Source organism: Antechinus flavipes, chromosome 1 (assembly GCF_016432865.1).
Source record: "Antechinus flavipes isolate AdamAnt ecotype Samford, QLD, Australia chromosome 1, AdamAnt_v2, whole genome shotgun sequence".
Classification (NCBI taxonomy): Eukaryota; Metazoa; Chordata; class Mammalia; order Dasyuromorphia; family Dasyuridae; genus Antechinus; species Antechinus flavipes.
Genome location: NC_067398.1, coordinates 597033069 through 597060531, shown reverse-complemented (window position 1 = coordinate 597060531; position 27463 = coordinate 597033069). Strand labels below are relative to the sequence as shown.

The following is a 27463-nucleotide window of genomic DNA, read 5'->3' as shown; positions in this document are numbered from 1 at the left end:
TTGCATAATATTATGTTAATCACAAAAGGAAATGAATTTATATGCAACAATAATTATTTAAAAGAGAATTAGTTAAATCAATTGAACCCTTTGCAGAAATTACCTGCTTAGGAACTGGCGAATAATCCACTGTAGTTGGTAAAGTTATTTGATCCCCACTTAATTTCCGTCCTCTGCCAGACCTGAAATAAAAATATGAATAATTCCTTTCCAAAACTATTAAACAACAATATTCAATCAATGATAGAATCATAAGAATGACAAACTTACTTTTCAATATAGCTACTGTTTAACATGATAACAAATTAAGAAAAGATATAAAGAAAAGATTTTGGAGATTTTTTGAAAAATACTGGGAATAGGGAATAATAGTATAACAATATAATACCTAGCATATTTTGGATTTTAAGTTATGAAGACAAAATGAAATTGTTACTTCCTTCCTGAGACTAAAAAAAAAGCAGCTGACTTTCTTCCAATTACTGATCATTTTAGAAAATCCATGAAAAAAGAATTCAGTTCCTTGAATTATAGAATCAAACTTTTGCTTTTTTTTTTCTGATTGCTATTCGTGTAAAAAATTATTTTATGAATAAGAGAATCTGACCAAAAGCATTTTCTGACCAAATTCAAGGATAGTTATAGAAGAGTTATCCAAACTACTTTCATGTGAAAATTATTTGCTGCTTAATTTTTCAAAACTTCTGATACACATCACATTTAAGCTACAGCAACTTCATATGTCTTTATGCTTTCACATTCTATCAATACAATGATCTGTAAAAGCAGGAGCAACTTATAATATTCTTTATATGTCCCATAATGTCTAGTACAGTATTTTGCACATAAATGTTCAATAAGGATACACTGAATGAAGACTTTAGCAGTACCGAAAGCAAACACTAAAGAAGTTCTCATATTCCACCAGCTGCTTTACTTGATTTCTACTCCAGGAATACCATGCTTCCCCCTCAGGATAATTATCACTAGAAATGTCATTATCATAGAGATAGCTTCATCTCTGATACTCAACACTCTTTCATTATCCTCAGTTGCCTCTCCCCTCTAATTGAAGGTGGAACAACCCTCTTGCCTCCCCAACAGAAAACAAAAAAAGTCCTTCCAAAGCTTCACCTTTATAGAAAGCTCAGAATTCCCAAATCTTTATTTTCTACTAGCTACTCAGCTTGGTTTCAATTCTACAAATATAATTATGTTAAAGAGCTTTGGTCATGACCTTTTTCATCTAGCTTCCTTTTGTGTACTATCTTCTCCTATTAGACCATATAAACTTTTCAAGGACAGAGACTGTCTTTCTTATTTGTATCATTAATAAATATTTATTGACTATTGACTAAACAACAAAGATAAACGGGGAAAAAAGCAACAGTTTTTTTTTAATTTAATTGAAAAGTAATAATTTTTATACATTATTTTCTTTTTTTATAAGCTTTATAAAATATTTAGCCTCAATACACTAGTGAATTTTTTTTCACTGAAAAAAGACACAAAATATTTACTAAATTTTCCTACTTTTCTCTCCACTGATTCCCCTATAATGATTATTCTATGAATATATTTAAAATAAAAATTCCAACTTCCCTTAAAAATTCAGAAATCAGTTCTATACCAATGTATCATCTCATGGTGTCTCAGTTTCCTCAATTGTAAGCAGAACGACATCTAATTAACCTTTGCATCTCAGTTATTATTAAAATATACTGCATATTATTAAATGTCTGCAGAATGAATTTATCTTTTTCAAATAAATTGATTAAAATTACATATATACCTTTTCAGTAAGCAATATGCAGCATTTTCAAACTTGAGCAACTGAAAAGCTGTCAAATTAATTAATTTTATGCAAATAAAACATTAAAACTTAAACTATGGGCATATAAAATATACATTGTAACTAACTGTCTTATACAGCAGAAGTATCAAATCTTACGTACAGCTTGAATCAGATTAAAATGTAATTGGGAAACATTTAACAAAAAAATAAAAATATAATATAGATAATGCTAATTTGAGGTTTACTACTAAGTCAGTTACAGCTTGTAGGCATCTACTTCTATTTGAGTATGACACTATTGTTATATGTTACTGTATATTATGGAAATGAAAGAAAAGTAGTAGCTAAATTTCTAGAGTTAACATATAAATTCAATAAAAACCAAAGTTCTTATATACTAAGCACAAGGCATATAAGAATAAAAAAAAAAGTTTCTCTGACTTTTAAGAAATTATATATCCCCCCTCCCCTCCCGCCCCCCCCCCCCTACCCTGAAGAAGCCAGGAAACTCTTCAGGCTAAGGAGAATGCTTACATCTTAGGAATAGAGACAATAGTAAAGGGAAAATTCCAAACCCTATGAAATGCTTCTGAGCTTTGAAAATGCTACAAAATAGGCTTTGCAATCAAAGCACTGATACCATATAATACTGATCAGTGGTTATCCTTCTTAACTAAATAACTTTCCACAAATAGTCCAAATTAGGGTTTTTTTGTTTTGTTTTTAACCCTAGAAATATAAATAAAATGGAGGTAGGGGAAGCATTCACTTCATCGAAATTTGCTTATCAACAAATACTCTAGATTCCTTATGTCTTTTAACACAAAAAGGTATTCTTAATTCAATATAACAAAAAAAGAAAACTAATAATGATGTATCTATTTCAAGTTCATAGAAGTTTTCCACATAAGCAGCATTAGTGATGATTTCATCAGTATTAGGAGTTTCCAGAGGAAACTCCTCTACTAATACAGATTGTTATTTATCACCTTCATTAACATATAGTCTTAGTCAGGGGCACTGAGAAGTTAAGTAAGTTTTTCACTATAATGAAATTAATATGTGTCAGAGATTTTGTACCAAAATCTTCAGCCTCTAAAGTCCACTTTCTATCTAATTTGCTGCTTCGCTTAAAGTAGCCCTAAGATAACATTAAAAAAAGAACTACTTTAATATGTTAAATTCTTGTAGGGAAATCCTATAAATCTACTTATAAGATATCAGAACTATGAACTAATAATTTCTTCTTAGAATGATTTAGGAATTTCAGTGGACTGCAAGCTCAATTAGAGTAAAAAAGATGACAAGTTAACTTGGTATTAGGTTATATTAACAGAACTTCAATTTTCAGAACAAAGGCACTTTAACAGCACATGTAGAATTAATACAATTGGTTCTGGATGCTACATCTTAGAAAGAGTAACAACAAAATAAAGAGCATCCAGAAAAGGAAGAACAGGAGGATGAGGTCTGGACCACACAAAGATGAGGCGTTGATGGCATTCAAGAAAAAAGACTTAGGGCTAGCATGATAGCTATCTTCAAGCATCTAAAAGGTTGACAGAAAAAAGATTAGACTTTTTCTATTTAATATAACAGTACCAGGAGCAATGGAATGAAGTTTTTGGGAGAAAGATATAGATTGATGTAAAGAAAATTTTTTTAACAATTAACTGTGCAAAACTGGAATGAGCTGCTTCCAAAAAAGTGGTGGGTATATCTGCTTGTAGACAAGTAATCTAAAACCCACCTATTCCATAAAACAAAAGGGATATTTTATACTAACAAATACAATAAAGAGAAATTAATAACAATGCTTCTATACTTAATCTTGATATATAAATTAAAAAAAAAACTTTAAGGAAAACAATCTGATTCAATTTAACATAATACTGTTCTCGGCTCTCTTTAAGGGTAGGCTAGCTGACCTCATCAAGGGCATTACAGATTGAATGAGCTCAGATTCTATCATTCCATGATAGCTATGCTTGAAGTTACACATACATCACTCTCAAAAATTGACAGTACACAATTGATTTTATTAGTATTATAATAGGCTGTGCAGGAGAAATAACATACATATATACATACATACATACACACATACATACATACATACATACATACACACACATATAAAACTATAAAAGAATACAGAGTAAAGCTGATTATTTAATCCACTATTAAAAAGTAAAACTATTTCTGTTCTTAAAGAGACTCTGTAGCTTTCTCTTAATAGCTACCTCAACAATGCTGTCTGAAATGAAACAGATTTTCTTTAAGAACTGTAAGAATATTTGGTTACCTCCTGTTTTTTTCTTCCCTTGAAGAAGAAATGTTTTCTCATTTGATAATGAACCATTCCAAACATTTGCCCTTTTCTTTACCCATCCTTTTTGTATTAAATGCTTTATTCATAAAATGCTATAGAATGCTGCTGATTGGAATTATATTTCAAGAAGGCTTAAATGTTATAAAAACTCAATCTATTCCTTAAGAAGCTAAAATTATTACCAAAACAAGAAGTCTTTCTTAGAGTGTTAATAAATTTCTTTTCCTTTAAGTTTGGTTACTCACTTTATCTGACCACCAGACTTAGAATACTATCCTCCTTTGGATTCTCCTTAATTTCAGGGCTAGTGCTCTATCCACTGTACCACCTAGCTATTTCTATCCCTTGGGTTGTCAAAGAATGCAGGATGAAAAATTAGTTGCCACACAAAAGGTTATTACCCTTGTCTCTAAAACCAAATGTATTACTTAAAACACATCTACTAAATATTTTTTTAATATGGAAAGAAATAACAGAAAGATGGAGAAAAAATAATTCAATGTATTCCATTGTATAGTTACAATGCCATTTGAGTTTTTCCCCAGCAGAAGACATATTTTTGTTTTGGTAAGTTTACCAAAAAGAAAGGAAATAAAATTCTAGGAAACTATTATTAATGTAAAAATATCACTTGTTTTAAACTTGTTATATCAAGAGAATACAAATAAGATATCATAAGCTGACCAGACAACAATAAAGAAAGAACAAAAGAACTGAAACGAGACATAAAAACTTCTATTTACCTGCATATTAACCTCTTAATGAATGACAGCACTGTGGCTAGGCAAGTACAAACTTTAAATAACCGGAACTGTGTGATAGCCATGACGGAAAGCAGAACCTGTGAAAAACAAACATACATATGCTTCTTTTCAAGCTGAAAATATCATTTAATAAAAAGGACAATTCTGAGAGAATGTGATAAAACATTTTAAAACTTATCCTTGATAACCACAAATATAACAAGTATAATAATAAGTATGTTTTTAAAGCAAATCTCTTGTCCAAAGATCATTTAGACACCTAGAAAGAACCCATTTTTAACAATCCAAATAGGCTAAACTTTTAAAATTCTCTATAAAAAAGAATATTTATGGTGAATCAAGTTGTTATTTAAGATTGTTATTCATGATGATGTGTGTAAGATGAGTCATGTAAATGGAACTTGAGAAAATAGACTAATTCTAACAGAAAACAAACTTATTTATGCGTAGGTATTACACCAAGGTAAAAAGAATGCATAATTCTAAGAAAAGGACAGTGAATAGGTATCATGGGGATAATCCCTTTTAGGTAAAATAGCATAAATTTATCAGCTGCTCCTAAGGAGGGTTAGGGTTAGGATTTAGGGAAAGTACTCAAAGGATAGAGGATTTCAAGAGATTGAAGAACTCTATTTTACTAAGTCCCCTTAGTTTCAATATTCCACTATTTAGAAGGTGTGAGTGATAGCCCAAAGAAGAGGATATTTAAAAGGAAAAAAGAACCTTTCTGAAGAAAGTCTCATAATTAAGGCATAGTTCCAGGAATGGAAAGAGGTAGAGTCTTGAGTAGACTGGTTTCACTGGAATTAAAGAAGAGTCATGTTATAAGGATGGAAAAAGTTTTTGTATATATACAAACATATGTATTTTTATATTTGATTAATCTAGTAGGATAAAATCTAATTTCATAAAGAGATTTAAGAAATCAATTAAGAATGGATGTGAAAGTCCTTTTAAAACTAAAATAATATAAAATAGTATTTTTATTACTAGTATATGTGTCAAGGTAACAAAAATACTGTCAATATGAACAACATATAGGGCTATCCACATATATCACTGAGGATATAAACATTTAAAAAGCTTTAGATATAAGAAAGTGAAAAAATAATCATTACATAAAACTTTGTTCAAGTTTTTCCTAAAGTAATTCTTCTTAAAGTTGTAGTTTTAAAATGAAAATATTTAGTGCTCAAACATACAACACATAGTTAGACTTTTTTCTCTGTCAATGAACAACCACTTATTAAGCACCAACTATATTTATCCCATAATATCTTAGTCATTCTAATGAAAAATAGCCTGAAAATTTGATGTAATTCAACAAAATATATTAAATGGGATAGCTAGGTGGCACAGTTTATAGTCAGTCATGAATTCAAATATGTCCTTAGATACTTATAACTGTGCGATCCAAGGCAAGACTTAATAACCTCAGTATGCATTAGTTTCTTCACATGTAAAACGAAGATGATAAAAGCATCTACACCTCACAAAGTTGTTGTAAGAATCAAATTGATTTTTCTAGCTGAGTAATCTGTTTAAGCATTATTTGTTTCAATTATTTTAAATAAAATTCTTAGTGAAATACATTAGTGAACAGTTATAGTAAACACATTTTATTTATGATTTGTGTTTATCATAATGGCCAGTTACCATGCTGTACTATATACAATGTACTGGATATATATTAACTTGACAGGCATTGTGCAAAATTCAGTTTTTTGTACAAACTTCTGATGACCAAAAATAAAAGGCTATCTTTTCACACAAACAGCACAAAATTTTCCACATGATCCCTTGTGCTAATAGCTTAAACTGCACTAAAACTTTTGGGATACCTTCTATAAAAGATGCCTTTTTGCAAAATTTCAGATAAAATACTTTATAAAAGTTATTGTTAAATAACCAGAAAAATCAATATAGCAAATTTTTTTTAACAATATTTCCAATCTGGTAAATTCAAAATATTTATCTGAGCTAAAAATTGAAGAATAGTAATTTTTCTGTGTTTTGCATTCAGGGAAAATTACCTAAATAGAGGTACCCAAGAAACAAAAACAATCCATCTAATAAAAATTTGTGATATGCTGTCAAGAAGAAAGACTTGAGGAAATAACTTCTTCCTTTCAAGCATTAGAAATGCAATTAGTTTCGCAATTAATGAAATTCAATAAGCAGGTATTTATATGAATTGTGGGCATAACTATAAATCAACATCTCAGAAAGGGTAGAGGAAGGGAAGAAGCATTTTTAAAATGTCATTTACCAGGCACTATGCTAAACATTTTTTAAAAAAACAAATATTTCATATGAGCCTCATAACAACTCTGCAAAGTAGATACTATTTTTATTTCTATTTTGTAGTATTAGAAACTAAAGACAGAACTTGTCTAGGGTCACAAAGAAGTTATTAGTCTAATATCTTTATGAGACATCTATAGCTCAATGTTCTGTTAGTATCTTCAACATATCCAAATTGAAACCAGAGGAACACCAATTTGGATCTGGGAAGTTTTAGAGATAATCAGAATCAACCCTCTCATTTTACACAGATGAGAAAATTGAAATTCAGAAAATTATTTGCCTGGGGTTGCAGAGCTACTTGATAGTTTTCCTTACAAAGTTCTGAAGCCTAGATTACTGCCACCATCCACTGTCTTTGTTTCTATTTACGTGATGTCAGAAGGAGCTAGAAGACATTATGAAGCCACATTGACTAGCCTGTACAAATTTATGTTCATCTCAGTTCCAACCTTACAGCAGCAGTAAATCCTGCTCCTTTTTCTAACTGTCCCTATTACTATCAAGGGTATCACCATCCTTTCATTCATAAAGTCATTCTCCCTGACTCAACACAGTCAACCAACTACAAAATCTTGTTCATTTTTCTTCAATAATACCTCTTCTCTTCCACTCACTTTCTTCTCTCTATTCTTGCCACAACCATCTTAGTCCAGGCCCTTATCACACCGCACATTATGTATAAAGACTTCCTAAGTGGTTTCGCTGCCTCAAGTCTCTCCTTTCTCCAATCCATTTTTTACCCCTAAATATTTCTAAAGCACAGTTCTGACCAAGTCACTTCCTTTCCACTATACAGCAATTTTCCATATCCTATAGGATCAAATACAAACTCTTCTATTCGGCTTTTAAAGTTCTTCACCACTTGGCTCCAAACCCACTTTCCTATGTTTCTTAGACATTATTTTCCCTTCATGCCTTCTTGGCACTAGGTGGCTCAGTGGATAAAGAGTTGGGTCTGGAGTCAGGAAAATCTCAGCTATGACCTCAGATACTTACTAGATGTGTAATTGTGATATATATAGTATGACCAAACTGCCCTCCTGTTTATTCTCTACACAGAACATTCTCTCATTTCCATTTATCAGATTTTCTTGTCTCTCAAAACTTCTCAGATACTATCTTTTATATGTGATTTCTCCAGATATCTGTTCAGCTGCTGTCTGAAATTATTATATTTATTGCATATGTACTTGTTAAGTACATATATTGAATGCCTAGACAACTATTAAGCTCAGGGCCTGCTAAGCTTTTGTTTAGGCATTCCTAGAGTTTTAGCCTTCAGGAGGTGCTTAATAAGTGGTAGCTGACTGTCTTCCGATGATTTCCCTTTTCAAAAATTCTTCACACTAAAAGTTTAAGTAATTTTTTTAAAAGTAATTTTCACAGCACTCTCCTGGAAGAAACCTACTTTTCTCCACTTTTCACACTTACCCTCTCTCCCTCTTCTTGCATTCTATATTCTCTAGACTATATATTTTATATTCTAAGCAAACTTGATTTCCACACACCCCATTGATTCAATTAAATCAACAAATTTTGCTCCATCCAATCTTTCAAGCAGAATGTTTTCCTGGAACTTGTTTAAATTCCTTCTTCAGGGTTAAACTCAAGAGTCAACCTCTTCCACAAAGTTTTCCTTGACTTGTCTTTCTCTCTACCTAAAAGTGATCACAGTCTTCAAATTTCTCTGATCACTGTTGCTTGAACTCTTTCAATATATTCAATCATTTGGTATATTTTACATTCTTTTTTAGATTGTAAATTTCCTGAAAACAGAGCCTGTTAAATCCCTGTTTCCTCAGGACCTAGCACAGTACCTTGCATATGGTAAGCCATTAATAATTTAAATTAATAATGTAGTATTTCCCCAATTTTGTTGTCAATACTAGAGCTACCAGAATGTCATATTCTCTGGCCTTTTAAATCAACTTTCTTGGGCCAAATTAAAATATACAATTTTCTTAATTTATGTTTTGTTTCAACTGTTATTTCCCAGAAAAGACTTAAAAGTACAAAAAAAAAATGCAAACTACAAGCTGTCTAGTGCTATGGTTAGGACTAAATAAATTTTCAGAGATGTAGAACAACACTATTAATAATGAAATCGTGATCCTGACTTTCCATACTTTCTCTAATAAACTTCATACTTATTTACTATGAGACAGAAATTGTGCTAAGATTTAGGAATACAAAACAAATTCTGAAGGATGTAAGGTATATTACCAAAGGATTGTTTTTATTGATCTAATTATTTTTTGAAAATTTTTCATATAACTATTGGAAGCATTTAGATAGTTAGCTAGCTAGATAGATATAACATTGGTTAACACATAAGATTCTCAAAAGGCAGTATTTCATTATTCGTACACGTATACTCTGTTACTATCACATTGCCTGGCACACAGCAGGCCTTAAATAAATACTTGAAAAATATCTTTTGTCTAATGAGGGAGGAGAAGGGCATTTAGTTTCATAGGTGTCAATTTCCTGTGGCATTTTTAATCAGAGGTACTAAATGATTCTTCCCCACCCCTCAAAAATCAACATGTATTTTTCTTTCCTGCAGTCATGCTCTTCCAACATGGTGGTTCTCTATATATACTTAGTTCAATCTGGATGGATTTCCCATTTATGTTTTCTTTAGTATCATTTTTACCCTATCATAAGAACATGTAGGTCTATGATGTTAGTGTCTGTGTTGTGATTCCAATATCCTCAATGATTAAAAATTTGTTACAGTAATCTTTATATATCTTTCCTCCACTTTTCCCCCATTTGTGGTCCTAAAATGATTGCTTAGTTGATCTTTTGTTGCTTCTCTCTTGTCTATGTTATTGCTCAGAACTAGCATTCACCTGAAGATTTTACAAATTTAGATACTGAACCAGTGTTGCTTCGGTTTTTTTTGTCTTTCTATGAATATAGTATTTAATATTTATAGTATAATTGAAAATGGTATTTAACAAATATTTATTACCTCATGAGCCTCAAACAAATATTACCTCATAAGCCTCATAGCAAGCCTATAATCCCCTATTTTAAACATAAAGAAACTGAAGTTTGGAAAGATGTGATTTACTCATAAGCCAGAACCAAGATCTTTACAAGCTAATGCAGAACTGTTATAACAGTTTGAATAACATACTTTAACTTGAAACTTACTTGTTCAAGGGTAAACAAACTCTCAGCCAGAAGAATAAACAATCTAACATATATAATTTCTTCCTAGTATTATTATTTAAAATAAAGAATAAAAAAGGAAGTTAAGAAATACTGTATGATAAAATTCTTAGATGAGTCAGTCATTTTTCTAAAGCAACCTATAAGGGTTTTTGGAGATATGCAGGAAAGTTAGGAAAAAAGAATTAACAGTTTTGTAAGAGGTACAAAAAACCTTACTGAAGTAAATAAACTCCTTAAAAATTAGAGTTGGTCCAAATGAAAGTTAATGATTCCATCAGACATTAAGAAATAACAAAACAAAATTAAAAAATGGAAAAAAAAAAGAAAATATGAAATAGCTCGAAGTTTCTAGAAAAACGGAGAGATAATCAATGAACTGAATACTTGAAAGGCCTTGAAAAGAAACCTAGATGTCACATTTCAAGAAATTATACAGTAACACTGCCCAGATATCATAGAATCAGAGGCAGAGCAGAAACTCTAAGAATTCACAATTCAGCTCCTAAAAAATGCCTTAAAATGAAAACTCCAAGAATATTGTAGCTAAAATCCAGAATTCCCAGATCAAGAAAAAAATCAATAATAACAATGAAGATAAACAGGCCAACAAACAAATAAATAAATAATTCAATTCTGAGGAACCACAATCAGAATTTCCCAAGATTTAGCAATCAATAAACATTTATTAAACACCAATTAATGCCAGACCCCTTGCTGGGAATAACAACAACAACAACAATGAGGCAAAACAAAGTCCCTGACTTCAAAAAGCTTACAATCTAATGGGAAAGACAATATATAAATATATGCAAAGCAAAACATGTGCAAGATCAGTAGGACATAATTAACAGGCATTAGAATTATGAAGGCTTGGGGAAGGCTTCCAATAAAAGACAGAATTCTAGCTGGAACTTAAAAGGAGTGAAGTAGGACCCTAGGTAAAGTGGAAGAGAAAAAGTATTTCAGGCATGGAGCAAGAGTGCCCAGAGGCATGAGATATAGTAGAAAAGCTAGTTTTACTGGATTGAAGAATATGTGGTAGAGAATAAGATATGAAAAAGTTTGAAAGGTAGCAGAGGGCCAGGTTATAAAGGGATTTGAGAATTCTAAAGAGCATTCTGCATTTGCTCCTAGAAGCAAAAGAAAACCATTAGAATTCTTATAGGGGTAAACATTACTCCTCAGAACTTTATGATTAATTATTAAAGGCTCTTAAAGGTAGTATAACACAGCAGCGGTCCTTAGTATGATTTTTATATTAGGATGATTCCAAAAGAAGAATAGAAAGGTAAGGAAGAGGAATACATTAGGAGAAGGTCAAAACACTAATGGGAAAAATTACCTCACATAAATGGGACAGGATATTTAATATAATATATAAATAAAAAGAGTTTAAACAACGGAGAAGGATTTGGACAGGAGAGGAGAGAGCACTTAAACTTGATTCTCATCTGAACTGATTCAAGGAGGTAAGGGCATACATTCACACACAGATGAATACAAAAAAAATCATCTTATCTAACATGGAAAAAGAAGAGAAAGATGTTTAGGGAAAGGGAGTATGAAGTGAGAAAAAAGGAGGGTAAATTAAGGTAGTCAATGTTCATAAGCAAAACAAAAGGTGTCACCTTGAGAAGATGACAAGGTAAAAAGAAAAGAATAAGTATTAAAAACTAGGAACAAGGAAATAAAGTTAGTACCATATAACTGTGAACATAAAAGGGATGAACTCACCCCAAAAAACAGAAGATTATTTAAAGAATTAGACACTAGAATATGTTGTTTATAACAAACACATTTTAAAACAGAAAGATACACATAAAGTTAAATTAAAGGGCTAGAACAAAGTCTGTCATGCTTTGGCTTGTTTAAAAAAAAAAAAGGAAGGAGTGGTAATCATGATCTCAAAGCAAAAGCAAAAACACTTAGTTAAAAGTGATCAATAAAGAAACTACATCTTGTTAAAAAGTATTCTAGACAATGAATTAATATCAATACTGAATATATATGCACCAATCTGGAATTATGCCCAAAAGTTATCAAAATGTGCATACCCTTTGATCCAGCAGTGTTTCTACTGGGCTTATACCCCAAAGAGATATTAAAGAAGGGAAAGAGACCTGTATGTGCCAAAATGTTTGTGGCAGCCCTGTTTATAGTGGCTAGAAACTGGAAATTGAATGGATGCCCATCAATTGGAGAATGGCTGGGTAAATTGTGGTATATGAATGTTATGGAATATTATTGTTCTGTAAGAAATAACCAGCAGGATGAATACAGAGAGGCTTGGAGAGACTTACATGAACTGATGCTAAGTGAAATGAGCAGAACCAGGAGATCATTATACACTTCGACAATGATATTGTATGAGGATGTATTCTGATGGAAGTGGATTTCTTTGACAAAGAGACCTAACTGAGTTTCAATTGATAAATGATAGACAGATACACCCAAAGAACGAACACTGGGAAATGAATGTGAACTATTTGCATTTTTCTTTTTCTTCCCAGGTTATTTTTACCTTCTGAATCGAATTCTCCCTGTGCAACAAGAGAACTGTTCGGTTCTGCAAACATATATTGTATCTAGGATATACAGCATCATATCTAACATATATAGGACTGCTTGCCATCTAGGGGAGGAGTTGGAGGAAGGGAGGGGAAAAATCGGAACAAAAGAGAGTGCAAGGGATAATGTTGTAAAAAAATTACCCTGGCATGGATTCTGTCAATATAAAGTTATTATAAAATAAAATAAAATATAAAATAAAAAAGAAAAAAGAATATACAGGCACCAAATGCCATAGTATCCAAATTCTTAAAGGAAAAGTTGAAGAGTTATAGGGTGAAATAGAAAGTAAAACTATACTAGTGGAAGATCTTAATTTGCCCCTCTCAGACAATGACAAAAGTAATTATAAAATAAAAAAGGAAAGCAGTTAATAAAATGAATTGAATTTTAGAAACTTTTGATATGATACATTGAAGAAAACTGAATGAAAATAGAAAGGAATATTCTTAATTCTCAGCTAATACAACAGTACTTTCACAAAGATACTGACCATAAATTAGGGCACAGAATCCTCATAAACAAAAGCAGAAAAGCAGAGGATGCAATAAAAATTACATTTAATAAAAGATCTATGAAACAGATTAAAATCAATTAAAAACTAAACTTAATCCTAAGAAAAAAGAATGGGTCAAAGAACAATTCATAGAAAAAAATCAACAAATTTATTAAAGATAAAGATAAAAATGAAATAAACCAAAATTTGTAGCTTGTAGTGTTATGCCACAGTTCTCTTGTATTGTCCTGACTCAGTCCTGCTTTGGTTTCCCTGCTTCTCAGTTCTGCAAAACCTCCCCTTCCCTCTTTATCAGAAGACTTAATAAGGATAAAAGATCTTATGTTTTATAATATCAGAATGCCTCTCCCCCATCCCAAGCTATTAGAATATTAGAATATCAGATACTGTCTTATCAAGATGCTTCTCCCCATGTCTGGGGTGCCTCCCCCTGATTATGTCATCCCCCTCTCCAGAGGCTCACTCCACCCTGTCAGAATCCCATTCTGATCTTCAGTACCCTGACTCCGCCCCTGCCTCAGTCTACCCTCTGTGTCTGAGCCACGTGTATGTTATTGAGAACTCTCATTGTTTGCTGGATTCTTGGAGATGATAGTTTCAATTCATCTCTGGGACCAAATCATAGATCCATATGGTTCCAGTATATCTCTCCATTTAATAAACTATTAAATACTCTCTAATCTCTAATCTTGCTCAGTTTCTCCGGTATTACAGTAGAAATGTAGCTTTTAGGGAAATTTTTATTTCTCTCAATGCTTATATTGAAGGGGGAGGGGAACTGTTCCCTTTAAAATTATCACTCTGAGATTTTTTTCTCCTTTGATCAGGATCTCCCAGGCTCCAAGGAGTCCAGACAGAACCCAAATCTTTCAGGATAAGAGAATCAAGTCCCATAGAAATTCTAAATTCTCTTTCAATTGAGGAATACTGATCCGAGCTGTCCCAGCCCCCCACTTGGTCTGACCTGCTTGGGCTGTCCCAGCCCCCACTGAAGATACCCAATATAACAATTTCCCTCCACTAAGGTATTTGCAGATGGACCTAGGTAGCTCACTTAGCTGCCAGGACCTCCTGTCCACTGAGAAAGCATTCTCAGTGCAAAACTCCTACCACTATAGAAGACAGTCTCTTGGTAAACTGATTCCTATCCAACAATAAACTTTCATTTTGAAACTAATAATTCGAGAATGAGTGAATTCTTTCACTCCTAAAACCTGCAGCCTATTTAAAGGGGATTCTTAACAACTCTCTTATTGCCACTAACCTCTAGATCACCAGGAATTGAGATCACTCACACTGCAAAAATATCAATAAAAGGGAAAAAAAAAAAAAGACTAGATCAAGTAATGGGGCATATACACCTAAGAAAACTAGAAAAACAACAAATTAACGCCCTCCCCCCCCCCCCATTAAAAAAACAAAAAACAAAAAATCCTGGAGATTAGCAAAAATAAAAACTCAAAAAAAGCCCATAAATAATCACTAGCTAATCTCATTTTTTAAAATAAGACCAAATTACTAATACAAAAAATAAATTTTACAACCAAAAAAAAGAGGGAGAAAATTAATTATTGGGAACTATTTTGATCAACTACATCTAATAAAACCAATAACCTAAATGAAACAGATTAATATTTATAAAAATATAAATTGCCCAAATTAATAGAACAAGAAATAGAACTTAACGTAACCCTATTTTAGAAGAGAAGAAATTTATCAAGGGATCATAAATGAGCTAAGACAAAAAATTTCAAAAGATTTTTTAAAATTTACAAGCAAATTCTACAAAGCATCTAAAAGAAAAATTCCAATATGTGTGCCATTTGAAAAAAATAAGAAGGCACTCCACTAGATTCCTTCTTAAAATAAAAATGTGGTTTTGACACCTGTCTTAGAGAATTAAAAGAAAGAAAATAAGAGTTAAATTCCATATCAATACATAGACTAAGTAAGTTCCACAATGAATATCAATGCAAATTTAAAAGAAAAATACTAGCAAGAAAATTATAATAATATATTATAAAGATCATACATTATGACCAAGCTGGATTTAAACTAGTAATGAGGCTAGTCCAATGGGAAAATTATAAATGTAACTGACCATATCAATAACAAAAGCAACAAAAATCATGATTATTTCAAAATGTGCACAAAAGTATTTTGACACAAATAAAAAACCACTAATTCTATTAAAAAAAAAAACAAGCAATAAAAAACACAACAAGGCTAAATGGAGTTTTTCTTAGTGAGATAAATTGTATTCATCTAAAATAATGAGCAGGCAATTGTTTGTAATGAGAATAAGTTAGAAGTTATTTAAATAAGAAAGGCATGAAGCAAGGATGTCCGTTATCATTTTGTTGTTGTTCACTCTGTTTTTTAGTCATGTCTGATCCTGGCCCCATGTGGGGTTTTCTATCTTTCTCCATCTCATTTTACATATGAGGAGAGGAAGCAGAGTTAAAGTGATTTACCTAGGATCACAGAGCTAAGCGTCTGAGGCCAGATTTGAATTCTGGAGGCTAAATCTTCCAGACTTCAAACCCAAGGCTCTATCCACTGAGCCACCTATCTACCCAATTCATTAATCACTATTACTATTGTGATGACAGAGAAACTGAGGCAAGACAGAGATTAGAGAGTATTTAATAATTTATTTAAAAGGGAGAGATTTACTGGGACCAAATGGATCCATGTTTGGTCCCAGGGCTGAATGAAACTATCTTCTCTAAGAATCCAGCAAACAATGAGAGTTCTCAATGACATATATACACGTGGCTCAGACACAGGGTGCTAGAATGAAGCAGGAATAGGACACGCTGATAGGGTGGGGCGAGCCATAGGAGAGGGGGATGATATAATGGGGGGAGGCACCCGGAGATGGGGAGAGGCATCTTGATAAGACAGTCTCTGATATTCTGAAAGGGATAGGGAGAGGCATCCTGATATTCTAAAATATAAGATCTTTTATCCTTATCAAATATTCTGATTAAGAGGGAGGGGTGGTTTTGCAGGATTGAGCAGAACAATTATAAACTGAGGCAGAACAATTAGGGAAACTGAATCAGGATAATTAGGGAAACTGAGTCAAGACAATAAAAGAAAACTGTGGCATAACACTATTAAATACTGTACTAGAAATGCTAACTCCAGCAATAAGACAAGAAAAAGAAATTGAAGGAATAAGCACAGGCAAAAAGGAAATTAAACAGATATGGTTTACTTAGAAAAGCCTAGAAAGCCAGCCTAAAAACTAATTAAAATAGTTGCAAGATTCAAAATAAACCTATACAAAAACATTCCCATTTCTGTCACAGCATCAACAAAATCCAGCAGAAAGAGATAGAGAACTATTTAAAATATTTAAAACTAATTTAAAATAAAAGAGAACTATTTAAAATTTTATACTCGGAGTCAATCTATGTGAACACAATTACAAAACACTTCAGAAAATTAAGACATATAAATAACTGAAGAAATATTGTATACAGGTGGTTAATTCAAAATAAAAATGACAATATTATCTAAATTAATTTACTTATCAAGTGCCATGTTAATCAAAATATCAAAGAACTACTCCCAAGAAAGAAAAAAAAAATTCTTCTGGAGAAATAAAAGGACAAGAGTAGTATCAAGGAAACCAATGAGAAACAAAAAATAAAATAAAATAAATAAGAAAGGGGCCTAGTGTAAAAGATTTCCAACTATACTATAAAGCTGTCACTCCCACCATTCCTTGCCTATTTTCCTACATGGGTGCTATGAAGGAAGAAGCAGAAAAATCAAATAACTCTTCTGACTAGACCCTTAACAATTTTATTACATAATATTCACTGGGCCCTCAATGAAGCTAGACAACCCTACTGTATCTCCCTTATTAGCTCACTATTCCAGTTGCTTGAGCAGGTCTTCCAAATCTCTTTCCATCTCCTCAAACCTCCCATTGCTTCTTCTTCTCCTGTTATTCTCAGCAAAGAGATTTGCATCATATTTTATGGAAAAAGTTATGGACATACACTACAAACTCTCTCTTCTTCCCTTATCTCTTTATCACTAAGATGCCTTCTATCACTATCTCCTCTTTCCCTCCTATCTCAAATGATGAAGTACCAAAGTTAATTTTTCTACTTTTTTAAAGAAATCCCATTCTGTCCTTTTTTCTCCAAGAGATTGTTCCCACTGTCAAACCTACTCTTTTAACTTTTTTCAGCCTCTCTCTCTACTAGTTCATTTCCTAAGACTTTAAAAAACATCTATGTCTCCCCTGGCCTGAAAAAAATCTCGCTTTGACCCTCCCATACCTGTTTTAAGTCTTATTATCTCTTTTCTGTCCCTGACAAAGAAAGTGCTCAAAAAAAAAAAACCCACCTATAAATAGGTGTTTCCTCTTTTTATATTCTCAGTCTCTTCTTAACCCCCTTACAATCTGGCTTCTGTTTTATGCTTCCACTGAGAGCGTACTTTCCAGAGTTACTAATGATCTCTTACTTGCCAAATCCAATAGCTTTTTCTCAATCCTCTTTCTCCTAGACCTCTCTGCCACCTAAGACACTGTTGATTACTTCCACTCTCTTCTTGATACCTAACGATCTTCTCTCTGGGTTTTTATGGCAAGACTTTTCCTGGTTTTCCTCTTACTCATCTGACTATTGCTTATGTGTCCCCTTTTCTGGATCTTCATCTGTTTCCTAGCTTCTTAAATTGTAGTTTACAAGCCCATATGGAGTCTCATAACCAAATGTGAGTGTCACAAAGTTAGGGTTTACTATTAGTAAAAAAAAAAAAAAAAAAAGTAAATTTATTAGTAAAAATTAGTAAGTTAGTAAAAAAATTACTTTTGCAATTGGGGTTAAGTGACTTGCCCAGGGTCACACAACTAGGAAGTATTAAGTGTCAGATTTATATACCTATTTAAATACCTATATAATTAGAGTCACACGTGAAAAGGGGTCACAAGTAGAAAGTTTAAGAACTCCTGATCTAGATTATGTCCTCTAACCATATGTGTTCTTCAGGGTGCAGTCTTAGTCACTCTTCTCCTCCTCTATACTACTTCATTGGTGATCTTATCAGCTTTGATGGATATCATTACCTTCTCTATGTAACAATTCCTATGTATCTTGTCTCAAATTCTCTAATGACCTCCAATCCTGCATCTCCAACTTCCTTTCAGATATCTTGAACTATATGTCCAGCAAATATCTTAAACCCAATATATCCAAAACAGAATTCATTTTAACTTCTCTCCCTCACCCCAACTTTTTCTCTCTCCTACCATCTCTATTACTGGAGAGAGCCAGTCTTCAGGCTACCAAGTTAGGAATCATCCTAAATTCTCACTATCTTTCATTCCTTCCCCATTTCCAATCTGATGCCAAAGTCTGTATGTTTCACTTTCACAACATTTTTCTCCTCTAACTCTGTCACCATTCCAATGCAAACCTTCATTCCCTCACATGAACTACTACAATTTTCTACTGATGGGTTTTTGCCTTACTTAAATATCTCTGAACTCTAACTCTATCTTCCACTTGGCAATTCAGTGGTTTTCCAAAAGCAATCATGCCACACTTTCTTACTTATTAAAACTCCAATGCCTTTATATTGTTTCCTTACCTTCTATTGGAAGAGTTCTCCAATCACTCTTAATTCCAGTGTTTTCTGTTGTTTTCTGTTTATCACATATATAGTTTGGTTTCTTTCTTTCTTTTTACTTTTGCATATAATTGCTTACATGCTGTCTCCTTCATTAGATTGTTAGCACTTTGAGGGTAAGGACTGTTTTTTGCCTCCTTTTTTATCCCCAGCACTTAGTATAATTCTTGATACATAGGACACACTTAAAAAATGTTTATTGATTGATTATTATTAGATAAGAAATAGACTGACCAGTGGAATAGATTAGGTACACAATATACAGAAGTAAATGAGTTTTAGTAACCTAGTGTTTGATTAACCCAGGATTCTATCCTTTAAGGCAAAAATGTACTATATGACCAAAAACTTTTGGGAAAACTGGAAAATAGAAATTAGGAAGAGACCAACATCTAACACCACATACAAAGATAAGCCCAAAATCGGTACATGATTTAAACATAAAAGGGCAGAAAATTAAGTAAATTAGTAGAACTAGAAGGGAAGTTTACCTATCAGATCTATAGAGGTTTCCTGGAGGCAAAATAACTTATTTTGCTAAAAATTAAAAAGTTTTTTTGTTGGAATCCTTACTAACTGCTAACTAATTAGAGTTGATCTAATCTTACAAGAAGATGTTTTGGGCAGAACCTGAAACAAGGTACTAAGTAGAACTAATTAATACAAGGCTTGTGTTCACATCTTTACTCATTGGAGTTCAATGAGTTCACACCTCCCTTGAAGCTCTTTGGGCCAGAGAGTACTAGCATAAATAGAGCTTCAATGGGCCAGTCAAGGAAGTTCTTCAGAGTGAAGAAGCTACAAGTCGAGATTTCACCGGAATGACATGAAGAGTGGAGCTGGCTGGAGGCTGAAGAAAGCAGAGGCAGAGGCTGAAGGACCAGACCTTTGGATTTGGTGACATTCGGAGGGAACTCTTGGAACCAAGCAGAGAGATAGGCCTCTAAGCTAACCGGGCTATATTAGAGATAATAAAAGATCTGAACTTTTATCACCTGGCTGAGTTTTGAGAAGAAAAAGCTCACCACATTTTTTCATTAACAAAACCAATGCAGCTAAAATGATAAGAAAAATCAGAAATTGGGGGTAGGAAGGGAAATCTCTGCAGAAAATTTTTTTTTGATAAGGCAACTGGGGTTAAGTGACTTGCCCATGGTCACACAGCTAGGAAGTATTAAGGGTCAGATCAGATTTGAACTCAATCCTCCTGACTTCAGAGCTGGTGCTCTATCCATTGCCTCAACAGGCAGTTTTCAGTGAAAGAAGTCAAAACTATCACTCGTCAAAAAAAAAAAAAACATGCTCTAATTTTCTACTTGTTCATTGTGACCCCACATGGGGTTTTCTTGGCAAAGATACTGGAATGCTTTTCCATTTTTTTTCTCCAGCTCATTTTATAGATAAGGGAGACTGGTTTAAGTGTCTTTCCCTGAGTCACACAGCTAGCTAGTAGTGTCTGAGGCCAGATTTGAATTCAGGAAGTGTGACGACCGCGCTAGCACCCAGGATACCCCAGAATCAGCCGGAGTCAGGATAAGCAAAATTCCTCAGTCTTTATTCTTGGTCTTAGATGCAGGATTGAACAGGATGGAAGTACATTCTCTGCAACCGCTTTTTCCCTCGTCTACCGCCAAGGAGTGTGTCCCTTACTCCACCTCCTAGTCCCTCCTACAATCCTCTACACACCAATCATTAAGCCAGTACAGATAGTGGAAAGGACCATTTTCCAAGCATATGCCCATAGAGTATTGTCCAATCAGTAGTTAGCCTCAAGCGTTCAGCAGTCCCAACCTCAGTGCACCAACCCAATAGTTTCAGCCCTCTACAAGCAAGATGAGTTTTCTTGACTCTAGTGCTGTATAACATTGTACCACCCAGTTGCCCATATTTCTATGGAGAAACACAAATTGAAACAATTCTAAGGTACTACCTCATAGCCACAAGATTGGCTAAGTTGACAAAAAAGGAAAATTGACAAGTGCTATCAAGTATGTGGGAAAACAGGCACATTAATGTACTGTTGGTGGACATGATCTATGTCCTATGATCTAATCTAACCAGCAATTTGGTACTATGTTCAAAAGACTATTAAACTGTTCATAGCCTTTGACCCAGAAATGCTGCTACTTAGGTTATACTCCAAAATATCAAGATAAGAGAAAAAGGATACACAGATATATATGTACATATAGTGTATACACACATGTATATATGTATACACTAACTAAAGCTCTTTTTGTTTATGACAAAACATTGGAAACAGAAATATCAATCAACTAGAGAACTATTAAACAAGTTGTGGTATATACTATAATAGAATATTATTGTGTGGTAAGAAATAATGAAGGGGATGGTTTCAGAAATACCTCGGAGGACCTATATGAACTGATGTAAAGTGAAGTGAACAGAACCAAGAGAATAATCTACACAGTAATAGTAATATTATTAATACTAATTGAATTTGAAAGACTTAATAATTATGATAAATCCAATTCTAAAGGACTCATGATAAAATATATTATCAAACTCCAGAAAGAGAACTGATGGACTCAAGAGGTTAGATGGAACCATATACTTTTCTTCCTTCCTTCCTTTTTTTTTTTTGGAGGAGAGGGGAAACAACATATCTAATGCAGAAACCTGTTTTGTATGACTATACATATTTGTAAGAGATTGTGTTTCTTTTGCATTCTCACTGAGTGAGGAGGGGAGGGAGAAAAATTGGAAATTTAAAAAAAGTCTATTTTTAAAAAAGAAAGAAAAAAATGAAAATGCATAAACAACTTAAGAATATCAAACAGATCAGCACCAGCTTCTAAACTATGTCCAGATTGAACAGAGCAGGGTAGAGATAGGAGAGTCAGTAAGGAAAAACGTTTGCAAGTCCTGTTGAAACAGTCTCCAGGTTGAGAACCAGAATTCATATGGTGGGTACAGGAGTATAATACTTAGTTTGATTCACTTAGCAGAAAGGGATTGTGACTAATGTCAAGAGATGTGATGGAAAGCTCTCAAATTCCTAGGAAATAAGCAACAAAATTAAACAGTTACTGAGTAATATAAAAATCATAAATGCCTCAGTGAACACCTAAGTGCTAGTCAAAGCAATACCCTTTGCCAGAGGGTAAGATCAGCTATAATGCAAAGGACTGTTGTTATGCCAAGCTCAGAACCAAGCTGCTTGCTAGACTAGCTCTGGAAAAAGGGTGTCTCCAAATATTTTGACAGTCATTCATATCTTAAATCTGATGATACTTAGCAGAAGGAAGCTGCAAACAAGGAACTGGAATTTTGAATGGAAAGAGGGCTACATTTAGAGTAGGTAAATATGGAAAGACAGAAAATCAATTAAGAACACTAGGTACTTGGGTAGCAAGGGTTAATGGGGAGTGGGGAGAGTTCATGATTTCTGAAGAGGCTAAAAAAAGAGATCTTAGCAAAGTCAAACATATGACATTTCACAAAAAGCTGGATTTGGAGAAAGAACTCTAGATTCAAATACCCAGCTCTGCCATGCACCACTGTATAGTTGTCCAAGGCAGTATTTCTCCTCTTAAAACCTGTTTTCTCACCTGTAAATTGAAAGGAATAGACTTGATTAATTTCTTCTACCCCTAAATCTCCAATCCTCCAACCTGTGCTCTATGAAACCACCCTGGTAATCCTCTCCATAGGTTTGACATCTGTAAATAAAAATACAACTTTTTTTCTTTTGCACTTTAAAAATTAAAAAGCAATGCTTTAAAAAAATATGAAGATGATAAAAAGCACAATTTTTTTTTTTAACAAATGATGAGACATAGACATTAAATGACTTGCATGGGTCACATGCATATTAGATATAAAATATCTAATTAGACAAGAAAAAATGCCAATCTTCAAGTTCGGTGTTCTTTCAACTATACCTTTTCACTGCTTCCTCTCTAATTAGTTCATATTCAAGAAATATTTAATGAACTGAATATCTGGAACTACAGAATAAACTGGATATAGATAAATTGTGTTTACCTACTGAAACTAATTTAGAAATGACCGTTATGTATGATAATATATCTTTTCCCCCATCCTTTGCTTCCTGAACTATCAAGAATTTCCTCATTCCGTGCTAATTTCATCTTTATAATTTAAAGATGCTATTACTAAATTTGGTGTTAATAATATATTTTCAGTGTGGCAAAATGGATATAGTTGGTCTGAAACCTCAAGTTAGGTTCAAGTCTTGCCTAAGTGACTCCTAGCAATTCACTGAGCCTCTCATTGCTCTAAGCAGCTCTCTAAATAAAAGAAAACATGAAAATACGTACCTACATTGATAAAGATAGTTTCCTTTCTTATACAAGAACTTCCAATACCAATGAAATCACAAATCAAGTCCTTATCTCTACTATATTTAGTATACTGAATTTTGCAGTCTAACAAAAGCATCATATGGTCTGTGAAAATTGCAGTACAAGCCATCTTATCAAGACGCTCAGGTTTGTACTACTCATTCATACATCTTTGCTAACTTTTAAAGTATTGAATTTCATTTTCTTTAAAATAACATCATCGGGGGCAGCTAGTTGGTGTAATGGATAGACTCACAGGGGTCCTCAAACTTTTTAAATAGGGGGCCAGTTCACTGTCCTTCAGACTGTTGGAGGGCCGGACTATAGTAAAAACAAAAATTTTGTTTTGTGGGCCTTTAAATAAAGAAACTTCATAGCCCTGGGTGAGGCGGATAAATGTCCTCAGCTGCTGCATCGGGCCTGCGTAGTTTGAGGAGCTCTGGATAGAGCACCAACCCTGAAGTCAGGAGGATCTGAATTCAAATCTGCCTTCAATCACTTAACACTTCCTAGCTGTGTGACCTTGGAAAAGTCATTTAACCCCAATTGCCTCAGCAAAATAAAATAAAATAACACCATGATATAACTTTATGTTCCAAAACCTTTTAGTACTAAAATTTTGAACTTGATGAAACAGGGAAAAATTTTGTATCATTCCATAAGCAGTAAAATATATACAAACAGGTATCGGGAATACAGTTGATGCTCAAAAGATATTTTGAGTTAAGTTGAAACAAATTTTGTTCTACTTGTATGTATGTGGAGATCCTGCCTGTAGTAGATATAACAGAATTATATTTAGTAATCAATAGGATTTTAAAACCCTCAATAGCTGTTTTGGTATTTGTAGGAAGCTAGCATGGATGGATGAGGTTCTTATCTTCTTTAAATATGCCACACAATAAAATTACCTGTGAGGATCACAAATGTGTAAGAAAAACAAGAGGCTATTTAGTGTGTACTTTATTATATTCTTCTAGAATACTCTTCATGTAATTTCTGTGAAAAACTCCACATTTAAAGTAAACAAATCTATCAAAAGCATATTCTTCCTTGACAAAATCCTAATGATTAAAGAAAGCAGTTTCCTTTTCCAAGTGACAGTCCTAATACAGTAAGTACTGCATGTCATTCATACATGTGAATGCCAGACACAAACTCTCCAACTATTATTCAAACCAATACAATCTCTTTAAAATCCACCTCACAATCTTACTGAAATTTCTGCCCAGCTATTAAATGAAATAAAAACCCCAAAAGAAAACAAAAAAACCAAAAAGATAAATTATTTTTGTTTTAGGCCACTGCAAAAAGAGTTACTTCAAATTTTTGAAGGGTTTAATGTGTAGTAAGTGACCTAGAAAATCGTTAGCATTTCTACTTTTAAGAAACCAACAGGAATGTGCTATATTAAGAAACTAACACCAAAGAAAGTTCAGCTCCAAAACAACAAAAAAAGCGCTACTAGTTGAAGGTTTAAATTTACCTTTTGCCTAGGTAACAACTGCAGAAATCAATGCAAATACATAAAATAACTAGAATTAAGGCATCAATGTCACTTCAAAAGTATTTCTATCTGCATTTAACAACCCATAATTCAGAGTTAAAGATAGCATTAAGTAGAATCTACTTTTAGTATAAAACAAATCAGTTACAATGGCCTCTGTTTCTAATAAAGTCATTTTGTAATCTTTATGCCAAATTAAAGAAATTAGGTGATCAAACACAATTCCTACTTTTGTAGCACTCACAGATGCCCTTCATTTTACGTCCAAAAAAAAAAAAAGTTAATACAGTGTCTTGGAGAAATAGGATTAGAATATTGTGAAATTAAACTGGCTATATCCACAAAGAAAAATGATAGATTATTAGAATTTAAAATACATTTTTGGATATGGACAACATGAGAATTTCTTTCCTAAGATACAAGAGTTCTATACTTCTCTCTTTTTCTGTCATTTTTATTTCTTTCAAACAAATGGTGAGAAGAGAGGACAGAAAAATTACAGGATAATTGAAAAAAAATTTTTTTAAACCCAAATAGGCTATCTCAAGTCCAAAAATTTAGGGACTTCCCGAATCTATTAACCTCCCGGAAGTAGAATCAGGAGACCTGTGTTCCAGTCCTGGCTACGTTTCTTTTCATGAGTCACACATGGAGTCAAGCCATTAAGTATCTGCCACCTCAGGGATCTTAGTAAATCTGAGATGGCAAGATTAAAGTTCTTTAATCATAAATAAATAAATCCTTGGAGCTTTTTAGAAGTGATTATTTGCAAGATATCCCAACATCTAGTAATAAGTTTTAATTCTAGGAGTTCCATTTATTTTAACCTTCAATACAACACTTTAAACTGGAGAGTTGGAGGGGGGGAGGAGCCGAGGAAAGCAGGAAGAGGGGAAAAGGAAGAGAGGGTCTGGGGAGTTACTGTAGCTACTTTATTATCTGGAAAGCTCAACAAAGTGACATTTCAGGTGCACACACGACAATCACTGCCCGTGCACGCAACATGAGAGGAAATGTCCTGCTAAGGGAATAAGGGGATGCACAGCTAGAAACAGCTGTCTGGGGCCAAGCCAGCAGGCTGAAGACACAGAGAGAGCTAGTCCTGGGACATTGGGTGCTGTTGGGAAAAGCAGCCCCACATTTTTAGGAGGATGTGTTTTATTATGGGGGAGGCTGCGAGCAAAGTGAGATCCCCTAAAGAACATTCGTTCTCCTCCTCCCCCCAAGCCCAAGGCTGCGAAAAGAAGCTAGGATGCTAACAGTTCTTCGCTAAAAACCTAGTCATAGTCAACCTCATCCTGATGGGGTGGGAATGGGATTAGGGGTGGGAATGAGATTGGGGGGAGGGGAGGAGGGGGTCAGATTGACCCGGAACCAGTTCCCAGGCTAGCGAAGGTAAAGGGGATGGGGGGTGAGAAGGAATAAAGGAGAGAGAACCAAGAAAAGGGGTAGTTGGGGAGGGGGGTACGGGATGGTGGGAAAAAGAGAGGGGGAAGCCTGCAGGAATAAAGGGAGAGGGAACCCCCCCCCCCCAGTCGCGGGCGCGCGCGATTCGCACACTCACCTGCCCCTCCCCCTCCCCGCCAGCCCGGCGGAGGCTCCGAGCTGCCGCGAGCCGCGCGCGCACGCAGGCACGCGCGCGTGCGCTCGTTCTCGGCCTTACTCAGCGGCTCATTCAAAGCCACGCGCGGACTCGCCGCCGTCGTCTCCGCCGAATCGCTGCCATGGCCCTCCGCCTCCTCGGGGGAAACCCTCCCCTCTCCCCCCTCCTCCTTTCTTCGCTCCTCCCCACGTTTCCTTCCTTGGATTCCTAGTCTCTAGCTGCAGCCTAGTCTTCCTCACTTCCTCACCCCGCCCCTTTGCTCGCTTAGACCAATTGTCTCTGGGCCGCTGGTCACGCGGCGGAACCGCGAGCCAATGAAGACTACGGTCCTGGACGGCGGGGTGGGACGTTTGCTTGCTCTGTCGCGTGTTGCTTTTGTGACCGTTGCGCCAGTCGCAAACCTTTTCCTTCTGGGGCAGTGATTGCTTGTCTGTCGCATTGGCCTCCACTCCGGTTGTTTCCCCGGACACTTTGTTCCTTCGCACCCGGAAAACGTTCTCAGCGGTGTCACCGCCAACAAAAAAGCGAAGGCGAAGAACGAAACTAAAAGTCCTTTCCTGGGAGAGGCTGGATCGGCCCGGTTTCCTCTGTCCTCGGGAGTCCGCTTGGCTCAGAGACCTTCTCTTTGATGATCCTGTCTTCCCATCTCCAAACCCAAACCCAACCTATTCTGGGCTACTTTTTTCTCTGGTTGATCTCGGCCGCAGACGCCTCAAAATCCTTTCCACCCCACTCCCCGCCCTCTGGCTGTTTCTCTCAAATCTATGGTCCTAATGTATAAACTAGGCTCAAAAATCTCTAAAAATCTAATACCCTCTCCCCACTCCTCCCTATGCGTTAGCTGGACTTAAAAGCCCTACTTTCATATGACTGGGCCGTGCATAGAGATTTTCTCTAAGGCTTT

The 27463-nt window shown here is 34.4% G+C and overlaps 1 protein-coding gene across 2 annotated transcripts in view; it reads right to left on the bottom strand.

The window, feature by feature from the left end:
• EBAG9 (estrogen receptor binding site associated antigen 9) overlaps positions 1-26633 on the bottom strand; it is a 35757-nt gene extending 9124 nt beyond the window's left edge. The window contains exons 1-3 of one of the 2 annotated variants that reach the window (XM_051970995.1): positions 26521-26633; positions 4871-4968; positions 104-182 (exon numbers count right to left, since the gene is read on the bottom strand). In XM_051970995.1, coding sequence (XP_051826955.1) covers positions 104-182; positions 4871-4953 — 162 coding nt within the window. In that variant the 5' untranslated portion in view covers positions 4954-4968; positions 26521-26633. Of the gene's footprint in view, positions 1-103; positions 183-4870; positions 4969-5614; positions 5634-26520 lie in introns of those variants that run through there. The other variant, XM_051970996.1, reaches the window with a different exon arrangement.
• Positions 26634-27463: the final 830 nt, after the last annotated feature.